General features: G+C 54.5%; 1 protein-coding gene across 11 annotated transcripts in view; it reads left to right on the top strand.

The window, feature by feature from the left end:
- Positions 1-20251, top strand: part of PTPRE (protein tyrosine phosphatase receptor type E) — a 150483-nt gene that overhangs the window by 110135 nt on the left and 20097 nt on the right. For 8 of the 11 annotated variants that reach the window (XR_013449559.1, XR_013449558.1, XM_078076965.1 and 5 more), the window contains 8 exons: positions 3291-3390; positions 3678-3751; positions 5378-5514; positions 10868-10958; positions 15060-15136; positions 15790-15826; positions 17593-17690; positions 19897-20016. Coding sequence is in view for 9 of the 11 variants with exons in the window: in XM_078076965.1 (XP_077933091.1) it covers positions 3291-3390; positions 3678-3751; positions 5378-5514; positions 10868-10958; positions 15060-15136; positions 15790-15826; positions 17593-17690; positions 19897-20016 (734 nt within the window). In the remaining 2 variants the exon portion in view is untranslated. Of the gene's footprint in view, positions 1-3290; positions 3391-3452; positions 3602-3677; positions 3752-5377; positions 5515-10867; positions 10959-13816; positions 13836-15059; positions 15137-15789; positions 15827-17592; positions 17691-19896; positions 20017-20251 lie in introns of those variants that run through there. The other 3 variants (XM_036101948.2, XM_036101950.2, XM_078076966.1) reach the window with 3 other exon arrangements.

Raw genomic sequence — 20251 nt, 5'->3', positions numbered from 1 at the left:
AAGATGGCTGTGGGTGTCAGGCGCTCCTTTCAGGGACAGAGACTGTGCGGTATGATCTCGTGCCCATCAGACCGGATGTGACAGTCACAGCTCCTTGCAGCTTCTGCTGGGGGCCTTATGGGCTGGGCAGCAGCTGCTGGTCACACAACCAGGAGGGAAATCGACAGCTGGCCCACTTCAAGGTCTCAGTGATACCACGTGGACAGGCTCCATTGACCTAGAATTCCGGGAGGCAGGGAAGCCTGACTGTGTGACGTGCCCTTGAAACTTTGTTCCCTGAAAGGATTATTTAGGGTGATCCCAGCACATTGCCACAGTGTACCAATTAACCAGAAGTCATTTTGTTTGTTCATTGAACAAAATGTATTAAATAATCATCAAGAGACATTCCTTTACACAGGAGTTGAGGGTAAAGATTCACAAACAGTGTAATAAAATGTTGCTGTCCTTGTTACAGGAAGGATTCCTAAAAAATTAATAAGAAAAAGGTAACACAGGAAAACGGTGGAGGATGTGACCGAGCCAAATGCAAATATCGAATTGATGATGTTTTATTAATCATGAGATGATGCTTAACTCTATAGAAGTTAGGGAATTGCAAATTAAAGTGGTATTATTTTATTATCATATTGACAAAAATTAAGAGGATTGTTCATAGCCGGGAGTAATCGGCTCCATCACCCAGTCTAGGGAAGCATGGAAGCTGGAAATTTTGCAGGTGGTCACCTAGCAGTTTCTATCACAACGTACTGTGTGTGCACATGGATGCACAGAGTGCCCTTCCGGGAGCCTTCTATGGAAGCACTTTCAAGATACACCAAGGATAAAGAAACGAGAGGTGAAATTGTAGCTAACAGCCAAAAAGTTGGAAACAACCTAAATGTGCATCGAAATCTTGGGTTATTCAGAAAGTGGACGTCCAAGCCGCAGTTAAACAAAACAAAGAGGCTCGTGTGTGCTGGCGCAGAAGCTTTCCAAGACAGACGACCCAACGAGAAAGTCGAGTCACAAAGCTGGCCTGATAGCGATGTCATCCGTTTTTTGTTTTTTCCACGTGTCACTTGGCTGAGGGGACACGGACTGCAGAGGCTTTTTTCTAGACCATAGTGTTTTTTAAAACTGCCTTTAGGTTGAATTACGTATCCATATTTAAAAATCAGATCACTTTTTACATGAAAATATGAATTTCTTCTTTTGGCAAGCTGGAAGAACTGGATAGTGGGGGGGCACTCCCAGTTCTCCCGGTCCCCTGCCAGGCCTGCCGGCTCCTGAGTGTTCCTACCTGCCCTCTGCCCTCCAGAACAGAAGCAGCTGCTGACGACATTTGTCCCTGTGATCTGTGGATTCTGCCCCTGAGCACAGCTCCACTCTGGGGCCCTGGGTCATTCCGCCTGGGTCCTCAAGGGTGTGCTATGGAGACGCCCACCTCCGTAACTATAGCCTTTACTGGGGCAGCCTGAGCCTGGAGACTGGACCCTGGAGCCTCCTGACAAAGCCCTCCAGGGCTGGGCTATCTGTGGTCCAGGTGCCCTCAGAGCTCCAGGTCAAGCCCACAACCCTCAGCCAGGTCCATCCAGCTGTTGGATGGGCAAGCTAGCCAGTCAGTCACTGCCAAGATGGACGCTGAGCTGGGGCAGCCTGATCTCTGTGCAAATGCAGAAGTGGGGGCAGGAGAAGGGCAGCCGCCCATGCTCTGTGGTTACAGTTGGCAGGGCAGGGATGGAGACCGGTCTGGGCTGGGCCCAGCTCTGCCCCTTGCTGTCAGGCTTCTCCCCCATTCAGCCTGTGATTGAGTTGGCTCCAAGGCCCCAGCAGAGCAGGGAGGGTTCTCCCTGGATGGGCAAGTGTGGAAGCCCTGGGTCAGGTCAGCTCCCCAGGGGAGCTCTGCAGGAGGTGGGGCCGGAGGAGAGGGCCCGGGGCTCCTAGCGGCTTAGCCTGGGTCACCCTGGCTCTGCCCTACTGCTTGGCTGGTGAGGCCGCTAGCCAGATGGGAGAGGCATTGGCTCAGCCTGGGATGACGGTGTCTTGTCTGTTGGCCACCTTCTCCTCACAGACCAACTGTGTCCCAGGGCACTTCTGCATCGAGTGGTCACTTGAGTCAGTGACATGTTGTCATTTATTAGAAATATATGCATTAGCCACTTACAAGGGGCCAGAGTCAGCATGAGGCCCTGGGGGTGGAGGTTGCTTACAACCTGGGACATGAGATGCAGATTAAGATCTTTAGAATACACCAGGAGGGGGTTGCTGGGGGAGGGAGGCCGCGGTGCCCCCAGTGGGCTCAAGGTCGTGCTTGGTGCTTCTGGGAACTCAAAGCCAAGAAGCCTAGTTGTTGCCTTTGAAGGGCTTCCACTGAATCAGAGTGAAGGCGGTCACCCCCAGGGCCTGTTCACTCCAGGAGAGTGGGGTCTGTGCTTCGAGGCATGAAGTGACGCTCTGGGATCCACAGGAGGGGAGCCGAGTGCACTTCCTGGAGGAGGGGGCGTTTGATAGGCTCCTTGGGAGCAGGGACATTTTGATGAGGAGAGGGCAGCACGGCAGTCTGGGGAGGCAGGGGCTCAGGCGGAACTCAGGGGAGGGGTGGCAGCCAGGCCGCCAGAGCCCCTCGGAATCTGGGCTCACTGGGCCAGTCCTGGGCAGCCACATGGCAACTGCTCTTGGTCCAAGGACGTGGGGCCTTCTGAACGAGGAAAGTCAACCTGGACCAGTAGGCCTGGGAGCTCGAAGCTCCAGAAGGCCTGATCGTGGCATGGCCACAGACCTCCACCTGACCCAAGGGCCAGGCTGCACCCCGTGCCCTGAGCTCCTGCCGAGGCCCCGGGAGCTCCCCACGCTGTCCTCAGATGGAACAGTAGGGCAGCTAATCCTTCGCCCTCCTCTGCTTCCCCATGATGGGGAGAGGCAGGTGCCCCAGGAACCCGGGGAAACAGGTTACTTGAGGGTCAGGGGCTCCCCGTTGTGCCTTCACTGCTCCTCCCCAGGGAGCCTGGGACAAAGTCACCGGCCCCTCAGTTCAAGCTCCCTTCCCCGTATCAGTGCTGCTCATCTCTTCAGTGGTGAGCATGGGGGACCGGGACGGTGGCCTGCTTTGCAGGCTCTAAAGTGAGGTGCTGGTGTCCAAGAAGGGCTGATGAAGGAGGTTCTGGTATGAGGGAAGAAGTTCTAATGGGATGGAGGGGCAACTGATTTGCACACTGTAAAGTACAGTCTAGTGTTGGGGATCTTGCCTTGCCCAAACCCCACTTTCCCTGTTACCTGAGTCCCTGCCTGGGGTCCCCCATCGCCCGCAGGCCCTCCTGACCCCCGCGTGCCCCAGCCCCTGCTGGCCTGGCTGCTACTGCCGTTGTTGCTCTTCGTCCTCCTTCTGCTCCTCGCCGCCTACTTCTTCAGGTAGGAGTGTCCCCGGGGCGCAGGCGGACTTGCCCCGACCGGCTCTGAAGAGGAAATGAGCTCCTCGAGGCTGCAGGGCGGTGTGGGCCCAGGCAGAGGGTGGCAGGGCTGCGGACGGGAGGGGCTGGGGACCCACAGGGCTGGGGACCGGAGGTCTGGGGTGGCTCGGCCCAGCCATGAGCAGCAGGAAGAGCTTCTCCCGGCTCACCTGGTGGGTATCGCCGCGCAAGGTCCCTGTGCTCAGGGAAATGCCCCGGGCCTGAAGCTAACCCGTCTGTGTCCCCAAGGTTCAGGAAGCAGAGGAAAGCCGTGGTCAGCGTCAATGACAAGAAGATGCCCAACGGAATCCTGGAAGAACAAGGTACCCGGGGGGCTGGGGGCGGGGGGCAGGGAGTTGAGCTCTTTCTGACCACGCAGGTGGCTGTTGTCTGCCTTTTGTTTTAAATGTTAAATTCCTTCAGCTTTGCCACTTCGGTCTCGCTTTCCCTGGTATAGTGCTAGCATTTGCGATGGTAGAATTTTACCATTTCAAGACTTCTCTCCATTTCTCTCTGGTGGGAAACAGACACTTGAGGCTTTCAGTCTGTGGCTTTGTTGGAAACACTGTTCACATCCTGTCACTTTTTACAGGGTTTTGATATGTAACATTTTTCAGTAAGCCCTCTACAGTCCTAAAATGAGACAGCCTCTGAAGGGCTCCCCCGAAATTCGCACTGCTTTCGGATCGTGATGCAGAAAGGGAGCCGATCCGCCAGTGTGTAGCGGGGATGGTCACAGTCGGCAGAGGGCATTCCCGACCTTTCTTTCCGACTCTGAGTTCAGTTTGGAAGGCGTTAATGCAACTTACAAGGCACACATCTAGATGGCCGAGAACACTGTGTGAGGCAGAGGCTTTCAAAAGTATTGGTTCACACAAGTGACTGTCACTTCCTCTGGCCGTTTGCTACCTAATTGTTCCATGGTTTGAGGGAACAAACATGCTATCAGATTTCAAACACAGTTGCAAAACTGGCAGCAGGGAAGGACGCAGTGGAGAGGATGGAGGGCAATTTCGAAGTGCTGGGTTTGCAGTGCAACTTGTTAGGTGCTAATATGGCCTCCAGGGGCCCCCTTCCTGCCCCCTCTCCCTGCCCTGCACGTTTCAACAGCCTGCATGGGAGGGAAGAAGGTGTGGCTGGCGAGACCCAGAGGCCCTGCTGGACTCCTCCTGGCGCATCTTCTCTCCGAGGAATGAGCCCTGGGAGGAGTTCTTGGCTTGGCTTCAGAACAGCTCTGCAGGTGGGGACAGGCCCTCTGCAAGCGTGACGGCAAAGGTTTCATGTTGACCCTGTCAACAATATCGGCGCATTTCCCAGGGAGCGAAGCACATGCCAGGGATTTCTCCTTTTGTCTCACTCTGAATTTATGGAAGGAATTTGTCCAGGAACTGCCCTGCAGCTAGCCCTTCCCAGGGCCTCCCTGCCTGCTCCCTGCCAAACAAGGATGGTGCTTGTCTTATTTCTCCTGGAGCTTATGCGGTTTCAGCAACCAGAACTGTGTGTGTCACAAAGCAGACAAGGCTGGGGGAGGCTCCAATCCTAACCGATTTCCGGTCTATTCCCAACTTGAACCAAAATGATTCTTCCTAATTTGTTAACATAGTCATCCTCCCTATTTCAAACCTGGAAAACTGGGCTGGAGGGTGAAGCTGCCCAAATCCTTTGTGGAAGGAGCAGGGGCTGGGGGACTGAGAAAAGGCATCTGTGGTTGGTGGGAGCAAGTCCCCCCCCCAGAGGGATGCCCCTATTTGTGAATGGCGTGGGTGTATCACGGAGACAGAGCTCTGTACTCAGGTGCTCAGGGCCCCCCCTGGCTACATGATCTGAGAGCAGTGGGCCCCCCCTCCAGCAGTGTCTTTCCTCCAGGAAAGCTGTCAGTCCGTCTGGTGAAGGAGTCAGCTGTCCGGGAATACGGCTCAGTGGCCCCCGTGTTTCTTTTGGCCCCACAGAGCAGCAACGAGTGATGCTTCTCAGCAGGTCCCCCTCCGGGCCCAAGAAGTACTTTCCCATCCCCTTGGCGCACCTGGAGGAGGAGATCCGCGTCCGCTCAGCAGATGACTGCAAACGCTTTCGGGAGGAGTTCAATGTGAGTCGGGGGCAGGGGGGTCCTTTGTCTTCTTGTCCTGGGGTCGAAAACCTGGACAGGCAGTGCCCAAAGACCAGCAACGCTTGCATCGGTCGTGACACTGTCCCAAAAGTGGGCTTCTGGAGACCTGGTTTCTGCTGCAGGGCCCCTCCCCCCGCCCTCATTGCTCATTCCTAAGATGAGACACTTGAGGGAGATGTTCCCGAAGACTCCTTCCAGCGCAAACACTCCGAGGGCCGTGTCCTAAAATCTAGTGTGACAGAAACTCGGTTGTCTCGCGAACGGGGAAGACCAGGGCCTGAGCAGAGGGCAGTGGGGCAGTTCCGTGTTGAAAGCGGTGGAGCCCCCACCCCACCTCTAATGGGCTTCGAAGAGCTTAAGCATCTCGCTGGCAAAGGAAATGTCCCTCTTCTGACCCATCCTCAGGGCATGAATTAAGCAGTCATGGGGCTCCCTGAGGGGCCATGAGCTCCCTTTGGTTTGATGTCTGCTCCAGCCTCTTGTCTTCATCCTGCTACTGTGGTTCTGGATGAATTTTCTCTGTGACCTCAGCGATGGCAGCCACCAACTAGGGTGGCTTTAACCAGTCGGAACCGTCCCCATGGTAGCAAACCGATTCTCCTAGCTCTCAACACAAAACACAAACGAGCGTTCGTGATAGTTCTTTTGTGTTGCTCATGTGATATTCAATGTCTTGTGACTCTTGAATCTGTTGGAGAGACAGAGACAGAGAGAGAGAGAGAGACAGAGGGAGAGAGAGAGAGAGAGGCCTGGGCGGGCTGCAGTTAAGACAGACACCAGGAAGAGTCGCCTTGGATTTAGCCGTTCAGAGTTCATCCCTGACCGAGTTTTGAGTTTGGCTTTATGCATCTTCCTCATTTTGTGCACAGCCGTGTGCTGAGTGTGGAGTTTGCAAGAGGAGCTGCCGAGCTGACGGGCACGTGGGTCAGCTGCGCCTACGCCGCCGGCCTCCACCGCCCCGGGGAGGGGGGGCTTGGGGATCAGAGGGACCTTATGGCTCCCCTTGAGGCTCAGACAGTGGACTTCATAAACAGTAAAGTGCTGTGCAGTTGTTTTACCCAAAGATGACACTGCGACAGACGGGGGACATTTCACAGGGAAGCGTCCCATGAAGGCACAGGCGGTGACGGAGCATTTCAACTGTATGTTGCTTATTTTTTAGCACACACCTTGTCCGCCTTTATCCTGCTTCCTTTTAATTGTTTCCAAATGTGTCCCTCCCTTTATTTTTTGAGAAATTAGGTCATATTGAAAGACAGCTCCAAGCAGTATTGTTTTCCAGTCGGTCAGCCACATAAGAGAAGTTAATTCTCCATGTCCAGAATAACTTTCCAGGTTTACAGCAGTGTGACTCTCCCCCTCCTGCCTTGTCCCATTTCCCCTTGCACTCGTGTTTCTCCACGCGGAGGGGTGGCTGGCCTCACCAGCAGAAAGCTGCGGGTCAGAAGCAGCTGACCCCTCCAGCGGAGCAGGGCCAGAAACAGGGTCGGGCAGGCAAGGCCCTTGCCCCAGGCGCAAAAAAACCTCGTCTCGTCGGGATCAATAATATTTAATGCAACAAGCAAATATATCAAAATCACTGCGAACAATCCGTGCTGAGCAAAACAGTACAATTGTGAATAAAGACAAGGTCATGCCGACGGATTTCTCCTGTGGTCCCAGGCTCCAACTTGGCCTGTCTCTACACTATTACCCGTCCTGTCATTAGGTAAAAGTTTTGTGTTTTGGCCATCATCGATTTTTTTTTGCTTTGATTTTGACTTTAAAAAAAATTAAATGTTGCATTTGAATATTATTTTACTCGATTCCTGAGTTGTTTGGGCACCGCTTTAAATTGGCTGCCTTACTCTTCTCGCCCTGCCCTGCCCCTGCCATTGAGCGGCTTCCCTGCGGCCCGCTGGAGGCCTCCATGCAGGGCAGGGTGGACAGATATGCAGAGGGGAGAAGGGCCTGGGCCTGGCCCTGGGGGGCCCGGGGAGAGCTGCTGGCACTCTCTGGAGCCCAGTTTGCTCCTCTCACGAGTGAGAGCTGGCCATGTCCTAAGCCACGTTTGTGTGGCTTCCCTCTTGTCAGAGTACTGGAGTCTGCCAGGACCGGCCCAGCCCTGGCTTCGCAGATGACCCCACTTGAGCTGGACGACTGTACCTCATCTCCCTTCTCCTTGCCCGCTGTCCTGAGTTCCAGTCCCAGGAACTGTGGAAGGGACAGATGAGTCTCAAAGTTGTCCATCCAGACGAGTTTGGACATGTGTGTATTGCCGACCCAGAGCTTCAGTGGACTGAAAGGGTTTGGTGCTGGGGTCAGCTCAGTGGAGTGGTCAAGAAGGGGATGCTGGCTTTGGCCTGCCTGAGTGGCTGGCCCAGCTTGTCTCTTACCAGCCTGGATGGCTTGGGCCATCACTTAAGCTCTGCCTGCCTCAGTTTACTCACTTATAAAATAAGGATGCTGCCTGCCCCCATAGGATTGCCCTAACATGTAAAAGAGGTAGATGTGTGGCTAGCTTAGCCTCGGGTCTGCAGGAGAGGGGTCTGGGGATGCCCTGCTTTTTAGGACTGCTCCTGGGAACAGCCAGCCTCAGTCTCCACCCCGCAATGATAGAGTGCTATCCCAACGAAGTCTGTTCCAGGCCCCCAGTTAAACCACAGCAAGTGAGTGCCATTCAGGCCCGGAATGGCCACCTCTACAGACGGGACCTTCCCAGTCTCAGACCAGCAGGTTACCCCAAGCCCGGGCCCGGATCCAGCCCCTATCGTTAGTGTTGTAGAAAGGCCCAAGGGAGGTGCCGCCGGGAGAGGTCCCGACACAGCATGCAAGCCAGAACTGTCCCCTGGAGCTTGCTGGAACAGCCCACACCTGGCTCCTCTCTGCTCTTCTCATGTCGCTACCACCTGCCCAGCAGTGCAAAGCAGGGAGGAAGAGGAAGGGACGTGACCCGTGGCTCCTCCTGTGTGTGTTCATCGACATGAAATCTCACCTCGAGTGAGCAAGCAAGCAAACAGACCCTCTTTGGCCAATGTATGTAATTGGACAATCAATCGCAAGGTATTTGTTGACCAATTACTCCGTGCACGGCTCACTCCCGGCACTGCAGGGCTGACCAGTTACGGTGGAGCCCTCCCCCGGGTGCTGTCCCATCTCCCCTGTGCCATCTGAGCAGCTCGGAGGCGCGGGTCCACGGGCAGACTGGCAGCAGGAGAAAGTGATGGGCCGGCCTCTCGAGGCCGTTGTTCTGTGTGCTTGGATACGGAGACTCGTTCCATAGGCAGAGCACTTCGCCTCGCACCCCGAGTGACCCTCTGCCCCCCCCGCAGAGCCAGTGTCACCACACCAGCTCCATACTCCGGGTCTCAGGTCACTGCCGGGGGGACAGGGTGGCAGGGCTGGGTCCCTGCTCGCCACCTAGACCGCTCTAGCCTCTCCACCCACCGCGCTGTAGCCACCCCACCTTCCGAGGAAGAGGGAGGCTTCTCGGGTTCTCTTTTTCTTTTTAAGTTGTTATTTGTATAGACTTTAATTTGTAGAGCAGTTTTAGGCTTACAGAAAAATCATGCAGAGTACAGGGTTCCCACGTACCCTGCCCCTCCCTGCACACAGGTTCCCCAACCGTCAGCATCTTGCTGTAGCGTGCTCCGTGCATTCCAACTGATAACTAATATCGACTCGTTGTCCCCATCTCAAGTCCAGAGCTGGGCTTCCTGTGTCATTCATCGTGTGGGTTTTGACGAACACGTGACATCATGCATCCGCCATTACAGTATTATACCTCATTTTTATTTTCAGGGCTGAGGTCAAAAACAGCTTTCGGGTATAGAAAATGAGAGTCGGTAGAACGTTATCACCAATTCCCTGTTCAGGTCGGCTCCAGAAAGTCAGTGTTAAGACAGCTTTGAAAAGACTCAGGAACTTCAGGCAGAGGAAGTGTTGGTCCCAAGGCCCCCCCAGGCTGAGCTCCACACTGGCCCTGGCAGAGACTCTGCCTGTGGCCATCCAGTGTGGTGACCCCAAAACAAGAGAAAGAGGACGCTGGCTGGCAGGGGCTCAGTTGGTGAAGGAGAAGTCCTCCGATGCGCGAGAGGGAGGCTCTGCGCACCTGTGCGTGACAGATTCGTCCCTTCTGACTCACGGATGAGCAAGCCTCGGGCCAGGGCTGCCCTGTGAGGCCTGCCCCAGTCCCCCGGGGACTTGACGCTTGAAGAAGTGAGCACCCTCCTCATGGCCTCATGGCAGCTCCAGGCCAGACTGCAGGCCCCAACCCTGTGTCTGCCCCGTGCAAGCCAGGTGACTCTGGACATTGTCAAGCAGCCTTGGGGGTCAGTTTCCTCATCTGTAAAACAGAGGTGATGCTAGTGTCATCTCAGGATATCTTGTGAAGGCGGGGCCAGGTGACCCAGCTCCTCCTGCAGACCTGGCACATCGAAGATGCTTGGTATTAAATAGTCACGCTTGTTACTTGAATTCCAGTGGCCCCTGGTCCAGTCAATGTTTAGGTTATTAATGTTGAAGGACATGATTTGGGGGTTCAAAAGGCTCTTTCCCGCTGTGCACTGCAAGGGGCTCATGTGAGTGCAGAGGATGTCCCAGCAGCCAGCAAATGTGGGAGGACAAATGGAGCTAGCAGAATGCGAGGGGCCCCAAGTAGTGAAAGAGTAGAAGTCAGGGAGCCCGAGTTCAAGTCCACTGAGCAGCACATCAGTTACAGGGTCCTAGTGGCCTCTCAGTGTCCTCATCTGAGGCAGGGGGGATTAGGGCGGAGCTTCGGAAGCCAAGGGTGCACCCAGGACCCCTGGGGATCTTCGTGCTGATCCAGGGTGGGGCTGGGGTCTGCACTCTCCACAAGGGCCCAGCTGTGCCCTGACTGCTGGTCCACGAGCACACGGCGTCTCAAGCAGGAGGCCCATAGCTGGGTCCTTTGCGCATCATTCTGCTCATCCCTCAGCCCAGTCCCTCTGCACAGGCGCCCTTGCTCTGCCCTCTCCTGGTCCCGAGCTCTCCTGTGGTCCTCCTCTAAGTATTTGTAGAGTGCCTGCTCTGGGCCTGGACCTGCTGCTCCCAGGGGCTGGGTGACAATGCCCGGGCCGGTCCCTGCCTTCATGCGGCTTCGGGTCCAACCATGGGGTCATCACGTCCACAGCTCACTTGGCCTGCTAGCTAGAGCACCCTTCGTCCCGTCTCTGCCCAGTGCCCGGCACAGCCTGCACGGCAGAGAGGGCAATGGACTGCAGGGGATTTGTTCAGACGGAGTTTTCTTCCTGCCCACGCTCGTTAGGAAAGCTGACGTACACACGGTGTTCAGATCCATCACATTTAGTGCTAACTGTGTATTCTTTTCTAGTCGTTGCCATCTGGACACATACAAGGAACTTTTGAACAGGCCAATAAAGAAGACAACAGAGAAAAAAACAGATATCCCAACATCCTTCCCAGTAAGATTTTAACCTTTTTTGCACTATGGGTGGCATTTGGAGTAAAATCGACATTCCCTTGCAGCTCCCGGGGAATGCGCCTGTCCGGGCAGCATGGCGGTCCCAGGGTCCCAGGGCTCGGAGATGGGGGTCTGCACCCACACTGCTGCTTGACATGTGCACAGGGAATGTAGGTGTCCATCTCCCACGGGGGGCTCGGGCCACCTCTGTTGTGGTGGGTTCGGCCACCAAGCCTGTGCTCGATGTTGAGACCCGTGCTGCCCTGGGGCCAAGGGGAGTGCCACCTGCATGGACTGGTGGGGGCCTCCTATGGGATCCAGTCCTGAGCCCCAGTCTTATGCTTCTGGTGACCCTGGTCCTCTTCCTGTCTCAGACTCAGTGCTCCTGGCCACCAGCAGCGGGTCCCCTGGACCAAGGACAGAAACGAAAGAATAAGAAATGTGTAGGGCTTTGGCAGATTTGTGGGAAGGCTTAGAAACCCCAGCTGCTACAGGGAGCCTGGGGCTACGGTGTTCAGGCTCCAGGGGGGCCTTCGGGCCCGGTGGCTGACAGGTCTGTCCAGGGATGTAGCTGGACGGCCGTGCCCTGGGGGCAGCTTTCACAGCCTACCTTGGTGCCAGGACAAACCTAAAGCTCCTAACTGTCTTTCTAAAAGCTGGCCGAGGAGGATTTCGATACTCTTGGTGCAGCTGGACCCTCCTGTGGGCTTTGCTCATAGGGCTATCAGAATGGCAGCCAGGAAGGGTTTGAATCCTGAACTCCAGGTCTCCCCAGGTAAGCCCAGAGAGCCTCCCTTCTCAGACAGAGCCCCCGTGGGAGCAAGGAAACCAGCCTGTGCAGTGGGCTTCATTGCGTGGGCTCCTGGTTGCATTTTTAGGATCAGAGTGAAGTCCATCTCTTCTGTAGGCAAGAGAAGCTGTGGTCCGCCCAGTTTGTGTGACCTCTGGACTCTCAGCACTTGGTAGAAATAATTCTGCCACACTCTGCACACAGAGGATTTACATGTCTTTTTTGCAAAGGCCCCTGTGAGGCTCTGATCCAACTAAAGCAAGAGAAATTAACCAAATAGTCTTTGGGCCAAATCGTATTTGTGTAGGCAGCCAAGGGAGCAGCAAGGAGATGGGTCAGGAGCTGTGTAGTCGTGCCGCTGGGCAGGGAGGGAGCTTGGACCGAGGTTAGACTCTGGACAAGCAGTGGGGACAATTTGGGGGGATCAGGCGTGGGTTATGAGAGAAGGGAGGAGGCAAACCACTAGGCTTGAACAGCTCAAGCAAGAGGAGAGCCATGGTGGTAGGCTTGGGATATTTGGAATATTTTGTGTCAAATTAAAAATCAGGATATTTGGAAATTAGTATTATTATCTATTATTGGTTTAACTAATTAGCTTCACTTTTTAAAAAGATTTTTTATTTATTTGACAGAGACACAGCAAGAGAGGGAACACAAGCAGGGGGAGTGGGAGAGGGAGAAGAAGGCTCCCCGCTGAGCAGGGAGCCCGATGCGGGGCTCGATCCCAGGACCCTGGGACCATGACCTGAGCTGAAGGCAGATGCCTAATGACTGAGCCACCCAGGCACCCCACTAATTAGCTTCATTAATTAGTTTAATTTATGCATTGATCTGCTGAATGTATAGGTTGAGGATCAAGTCCGAACCAAGCACTTTCCCAGGTTCCTGACCCCCATTTATCTCTTACTTACTAAATCCCTATAGTTTTTAAAAGGTGACATTTACACTGATAATTAAAAGTATTTTTGGTGAGGCCTCATGGGAGTGGAATTAATGGTCAGGTGTGGAAATTACCTGCACCCCATCCCCTCTTCGCGGAGGTGATGGCCCAGGGTGGGGCGCTGCCTCCCCCAATAGCAGAGCCCACCCGCAGCACATTTTCTCCAAGCTGTGTTTTCCAGCTTGTGCTAAGGAGGGAAGTGGGCCTTTCCTGCAAGTATAAACATGAGACAGGGCCAGTCCTGCCTCCCCCCACCCCCACTGGGTGAGGGTCCAGCCCCAGCGCTTTCCTGCCTGGGAGCACTATGCAGAGGAGGGCGGGGTGCTGGTAGTCATCAGGGGCCAGGGTGCTGTGCCCGGATGGAAAGTGTTTCACATTAATGGGACACTGGGTCTATGGGATGGCAGCATGGAGACACTTAGGATGTGCCCTGGAGATCACCGGCGGGGTGGCATCTGACATCAGCAAGGCCCAGGCTGAGGGAGAGCCGTGTCTGATTCAATGAGGAGTTGGCCAGAGATGCCCCCGGGGCCGGCTAGGGACCCAGGACAGGAATGGGCTGGTTCGCCAGAGATGGTGCAGGGGGGTCTTAGGTCCACGAGGTCGGGTTGTGGAAAAGCCTCGATGGCCAGTTGGGAGAAAGCATCCTCTGCTCTGGAAAAACAGCAACAGCTGATAATTTCAGGAAATCATGTTTTGAAAGTGAAGTGTGACTTTCAGAATAAAAAGACAGGAAGCTCTTAGAAACTGCGAGATTCTAAATCTAACCAGAAGGCTATTTTTTGCCCTCTGCTTTCTATAGCTGTTCTCAAAGCGTAAATTGTTCCACATTATTTTCAACTAGCTTTACGCATGTTCAGAGAGAGCTATTTCTGCTTTGGGGTTGTCGGCCCCTGAGCAGGAGGGTCTCACAAAGAAGTCCGCCTGGGTTGTATGTTTGGGGTTTGATACCCTGACTGCCCCATATGGATCATGACTTGCCCTGAGAGCCTCACTGGCCCATCCTGCTAGCACAGGACAGACCTGGCCCACGATGCAACGTCCAGACCATGGGTGTCTGAGGCCAGCAGCACCTTCCAGGCCCGCGGGAAACAACAGCTATGATCGGGGTCCTTGCCCCAGATCCACACCGCAACACATCCTTCCCAGTCAGTCCTGTGGGGACTAGGAGGGGATAAAGCAGGACAAGGACACAGAATTTTTCCATAATTAATGCAGTAAATACGTATGAAGCACTCACTCTCTACCAAGCTCTGTTCCCAGCACAGCATGATTAACCCCAGGAGCAGCTGTGACCCTCGACTCAGGCCCTGGGCTGAATCTGGGTGTCCTCAATATTTCTGCTCCCCGGGGAAGTAAGAGTACACCTCAGCGTGGAGACCCAGGTCCAGGGCCACAACATTTTTAAGGTCCCATGAAACCATCTAATTTCCTTTAAAATCAGAAAAATATATATACATAATCCAGTTGGGATTACATTAAGCTTTATATTAACTAGTAACACAGTCATAAAATAAAATGTTTCATCTTTTTTTTTTTCATTTTTTTTAATGGAGGATGTGGCCTCCTTCATAGGCAGGAGTGACAAGGACCCACTGAAATCACAACGGGGCCCTGGTTGAAACCTCCCCGATGTGTGTACACACACACACACCCCACAAACACACATACACACCATACATTCCCACACAGAGAAAACACACACCACACACCCACACGCCCACACAGACCTCTCCGTGGTCAGCCCTCCCACTCTGGAGACTGCTTGTACAACAAGCCAGAGTCTTCCAGGCAGGTGGCCCGCCGTGCTCAGCCCAGGTCTGTGTGAGTTCTGCCCACTTTCCATCCCTAGGGCCAACCTGAAGGATGAGGATCGGGGTGTGGAGTCTGCTTGTCCTTTCCCTGGAAAGCCTGGGGGAGTGGGCTCCTGTCCTTCCATCCAGGGCTATCCCAAGTACGCCAACACTTGTTAATATTGGCACCCAGTTGGGGTTTCAGAGAATATGGTGATCTCACTGTCGGGTCCCTGCACCTGCTGTTGTTCGGTGTCTAGGGGAGATCCGGCCGCCCCCACTCCTGGACACTGAAATCCTTATGTCTGCTGTCATCCCACGGGTTTTCCTGAGCACCTGGTTGGGGTCTGAGCACTGTCCTCAGTGCTTAGACGCAGTATTCAATGAAACAGATGCATTCCCACCCTCATGACACCCTCATGACACGCAGGGTCTCCTGACACCTCCTCCATCCCTGTGATCTCGGTGGGAGACCCACTCATGTCCTTTGTAGTGTTTAATGCTCTAGATGGAAGATATGTACGGTGGGCGTGATTTCCTTATCCTGATACCATGTTCTGTTGTTTCTTTGTTAAACAGATGATCATTCCAGGGTGATTTTGAGCCAAGTGGATGGAACCCCCTGTTCAGACTACATCAATGCTTCCTACATAGATGTAAGTCTGCCGTTTTCCTGTCCCTCCGCCCGGCATGATGCCCATGCCTGGACCATTTGGGGGCTCAGTGTGAATCATGACTTTTCTCTGTGGCGGGGCGGGCAGGAATGTAAATTATCACAACCTTCGTGGGCCGCATGGAAATACCCAGGCCTTTCGAATTAGCATCTGTCCGGGGACTCATTTTCAAGAAATGGAGAAGCACCCAGGATGTTTGTTACAGCGTTCTTTACGTTACTGACCAAATAGGATAGGAGGGACCGGTTAGACAAATTTACGGTAAAACCATATTCAATAGATTAAGAATCCACTTTAATTGAACCTTAAAAGATCATTTAATATAAATTATAAAATTATCATAAAAATGGAATGTAGAGGAGAATTTGTATATATTAACCAGTTAAGAAAACTAAACGTGTGTCTGCTTGTCTGTATGTGTGTATGTGTTTGTGTGGGCCTGGGCAAGTATTGACAAAAAAGTCTACAGAGGGACAAACAAAAGTAGCACTCTTTCTGAAATGGCTAGTGAGTTTTCTCTGTATTTCTGTGTTTTCCAAGATTTTCGTGATTACTGTGTTAACTTTCCAAACAACAACAAAATCCTTCAGGAAAGGTAATTATGAAACACTACAAATCTGATTTTACTGTTCTAGGGTTACAAAGAGAAGAATAAATTCATCGCAGCTCAAGGTAAGCTTTTTATTGTTACTTTGAGAACATGACTCGGGTAAAATGACGTGGATGGCGACCGTGTCCTCATCTGATAGTGGGAATGCAGGGGCTTCATTTTGGCTTCTCCTACGTGGGCAGTGCTGGGTCTCCGGTGCCTGAATGCAGTCTGTCCCCCCTGTCCCTGCACTCACGGCATGCAGGGCTGTCTCGAATCTCACAGAGCCTTGCGACTCGAGGCGGCGCTCCGCTGACCCGGAAGGCCCGCGCATCCTGGGAGCTGGGCAGAAATGCTGTATTACAGTCTGCATCTTTGAAAGCATCCTGAGGTCGTTCTGTCCATCCGTGTGCAAAGCATATAAAGCTCATTCTCTGAACCGAGCTTCGAAAGCGCAGACGTGTTAGAGCCCTTGGGTGCGTCGGCCCTCCCGTGGTCAGGACAGACAGATGAGCGGGGCGGGTGTGGTCATTTTGGTAACTGTGTCATCACAGACACATTGGATGTGCATCCGCACAATGTGTAGGTGTAGACAGACAGACACACGTCTTTTCCACACCTGTGTGAGTCAGAGACAGGGCGCCCAGCAGGGCGGTGGTGACCGTGGCCGAGTGCTGCTTGTTACTGTAGACAGCCTTGCGTTTCTCTCAGCTGGCTGAGCTCTACGTGGCTCCCACATGGTGGTTTTTTTCGGGGCGGTGGGGGAGGGGAGTGAGTAGCTTTTCAGATCAAGGCCATGCCCATGAGGATGCCTCAGCTCTGGAAGCATGCCCTCAACCTTGCGTACAATCCACTTTGTGTGTGTGAGTGCTTCCGATCTGTCGTACCACCCCTCCGCCCCGGGGGCTGGTGCAGGTGGGCATGTGGGGCCGGCAGCAGGTATCCTGGACTTCCTCCCTTTTAGGCAAGAGTCTTTCAGACAGCAGGTCCCGAAAGTCAGTGTACATCAGCATCAGTTGAGGACTTGTTAATACACCCAGAGGACAAGTGTCGGAAAACCCGACAGACATTAGCTGACACAGAGAGAGGCGTCTCTCTCTCTCTCTCTCTCTCCCCCCTAAGCAGGGGAGACAGCCCAGGGCTGCAGGGGCAGCTCTAGGGAGAGGGGCCTCTTATCTTCCTGCTACACCGTCCAGTGGCGGGTCAATCTCTTCCTCAGGGTCACAAAATGGCTGCTGCATCTCCGGGCACTGTGTCTGGATTCAGGCAGGAAGGAGGGCAAAAGGCAGAGGGCTTTCTTCTGGGGACGCTTTCACTTTGGTTCAGAACGCTCCCCAGGAACATTAGCCCACACCTCCCTGGATGGCACTGAATCACCACCAGCTGCAGGGGCAGCTGAGAGATGAGGGGAGGGGCTTAGACATGGAGGGTGAGTCGGCCAGCCTGCAGTCTGTCTCTGCGTCTGTCTCTCTCACACAGACACTTGTGCAGTTCCGGAGTGGGCTCTGGTCTCCGGAGGCTTGACGAGCCCTTGAGTAGGCGCACACCACTCTGACACGCAGGCTGCCCCAAGCCTCACTGAATACCCCTTACTGCCTGTGAATGGGGTCACCCCCTGGGCGCCGCTGTGTCGCTCCCCAAGGACTTCGCAGCCCCAGCGGAGTGGGTGTGGCTGAGGTGGGACAGGGCGGGGAAGCCGCAGACCTCCGGGTCAGCTGAGCAGCCCTTTCGTGCCTCCGAGCACCTGGGCCGCGGCGGCCTTCCCGGGGCCCCAGGGCCCGGGTGACCAGGGCTGGGACCCACGGTGACCCTGTTCAGGTCTGACTTTGGGATCATCCTCTGCCTACAGGCCCCAAACAGGAAACGGTGAATGACTTCTGGAGAATGATCTGGGAACAGAAGTCTGCCACCATCGTCATGTTGACGAACCTAAAAGAAAGGAAAGAGGTGAGCCCAGCCTTCTGACTCACAGAGCACTCTCTTGTAGCTTCTGGTACTTCGCTGGGGGGCATGCTCACCACATCCTTTTCCTATTCCTCTCCCTTATCGCCGCAGAGGAAGAGAAAAAAAAAAAACCCACCAGTGGCTCACAGCATTTTTATCTTGAAATAAATACGCTGTGTTCCAAGTGTTTCACTGCTCTAGACCATGATGCAAAAATGTCGCGGAGCTAATTCTTTTTTCAGCCGAGGGTCCCCGGCCTGCCGACTGCGCTCACACCTTGGCGGGAGCCGCAGACCTCAGAACTGAGGCTCAGCGTGTTGGGCATGTAATATGGTGGGCCTCAGGCTAGAATTAAAAATGGATTTCCTGCTTCTTACCCAGACTAGAGAAACGCAATAGAAAAACAAGGAATAGGCTAGAAGGAGACTTGCTGGGGATGGGCAGACTGTGTTCTAGCATGTTCCAGCATGGGGCCAGAACAAGGCGGTGGCAGGCAGGTGGAGAGGAAGGGCCAGCGTGCTGGGAGACCTCTGTCCTCCTAGTCCCTGCGTCCAGCACGGTGCTGGTCCCCACCCCAACCCTGCCGTCATGCACCGGCCTGGGACCCAGGCAGCTGGGCTCGGGCTCAGGGGAAGGGCTGCCATTTGAGACGGAAGTAGTGGGCCTGACTGGGGGAGCTCAGCTGGGGCTCGAGGCGGACACTGGCCTGCAGGCCGGGCAGGCAGGGAAGAGCCCCCTCCCAGTGCCACCTTCACTAATTCGTTTCATGCGTGCCAAACTGCACAGGAAAAAACCTCCAGTCACCGTTTCCTGTTGGGTAAGACGGGGTTTTTGTTTTGTTTCCAACGGGGGCTGGAACAGCGCTGGAGAGGGCCACCCTTCCCATGGGATGAATCCTGCCCTGTGGATGGAAAGAGTGACAGGAGATGGGAATTCGAGGCAGGAACCCTGAACCCTTCCCACGCTCCGAGCAGATGCCCTGGCAGGACCTGGCCCCCAAAGAGGAGGCGGACGCTGCCCTGGGAGCCCCGGCGTCCCCTGGGACCAGCGCCCCCCCTGCTGCCACTTGAGCGGGGGGTGGGGGTAGAGGGGGCTTGTTTACAAACAGGAGACCCAGTGAGACCAGCACAGGGCAGTGGGTCTCAGAGAACGCCATTTCCCCTAGCAGGCATCCTGTTGCCATGTCACTGGACATTGTTTCTCTGATCTGTCTCCGAAGCCTCCTACTGGATTTTTCCATTTCTGTGACTCAGAGCTGGCCTGCTTCTGTATCTTGATTTTTCACCATTTCAGATGAGCTCATTTCTCAATAGAGTTCCTTTTTCTTAATTGCTTACACTTCTCTTGTCGTCTCCCTGGCTTCAACATTCTGGCTAAACGTTGTGAAATGCAGTTGCCTCAACATCTCATGATCTGACTGGAGGGAGGGGACCGCAGCCGTGGCGGGACAGGAGGCGGAAGGCGGAGAAGCATCCACAGGCACAGCCCCGCGGGGGGCCCTAGAACCAGCCCTAGGGCCCAAGCAGGGGCCTTTCAAGGGGAGCATCTCGGGGGTCCTGGAGGGGCCCCAGGAGGCCAGGAATGGCCCAACCCAGCACCTTTGAGCATTTGATTCTCCTCGGGGTGCTTCAGAGATGTCCCGGAGGAGGGAGGGTACGTTGTCCCGTTAGGAAGGCGTCCTAAGGCAAATGCTGGGTGGTCCTCACGCACTCCTGTGCCCCGTGCTCACGGAGGCCTCTTTCCCCTTAGGCTGCAGGTACACCGTCCCCACGTGTAGCCACTGGGAGCTCAGAGGGAGGGCAGGTAAAGAGATGGGTCTCTGTGTAGCAATGCGGCCATCCCCTGCAGATCCCCACATCAGCCTCGTCCTAGGTGGAGAGCAGTGGGGAGCTGACCACTCTTCAACATTGGACCAGCCAGCTTTGTCCTGAGCAAGGAAAAGACATCCAGGTCCAGCGGGAAGTGTTTGGGAAACACGCTGTTCTCTGTGCGAGCCTCACTCAGCCTTGGTGTCCAAATCAGAGTGGGGCCTGGGTATAAACTCAGGGCTGCCCCCCACGAGTGGTGTGGCCCCGCTCTCTCAGTCCTCTCCCAGCTCCAGGAACTGTCTGAGGGAACCTGGCGTGTGCCCATGGTGGGGCCGGGGGCACTGATGTGCCCAACAAAGCGCCCCCAGACCTAGTTATCTCTGTGCAACCATCCCATGTAGGAGAAGTGCTCCCAGTACTGGCCGGACCAGGGATGCTGGACCTATGGAAACATCCGTGTGTGCGTGGAGGACTGCGTGGTTCTGGTAGATTACACCATCCGGAAATTCTGCATACAGTCCGTAAGCATTTTCAGTTATTGGCTTTCTGGAAAGGTGATCCTCCAAGAGAGCAGTGTCAAGAGTAAATATACATCTGATTTTTTTCATATGAAGAGCTTCGTCCCTCCCTCCCCAGTGCTATAGCAGCTCTCTCTGAGAGGGGACCGTGGAGGACCAAGAGCCAGGCAGGGACAGGTTCGGGCTTAGTGGACTGAAGGTGTGAATTTACAGAGGAAGAGACAGGTGCACAGGAGTC

Source organism: Halichoerus grypus, chromosome 7 (genome assembly GCF_964656455.1).
Source record: "Halichoerus grypus chromosome 7, mHalGry1.hap1.1, whole genome shotgun sequence".
NCBI lineage: Eukaryota > Metazoa > Chordata > Mammalia > Carnivora > Phocidae > Halichoerus > Halichoerus grypus.
This window is presented reverse-complemented; position numbering and strand designations above follow the sequence as displayed.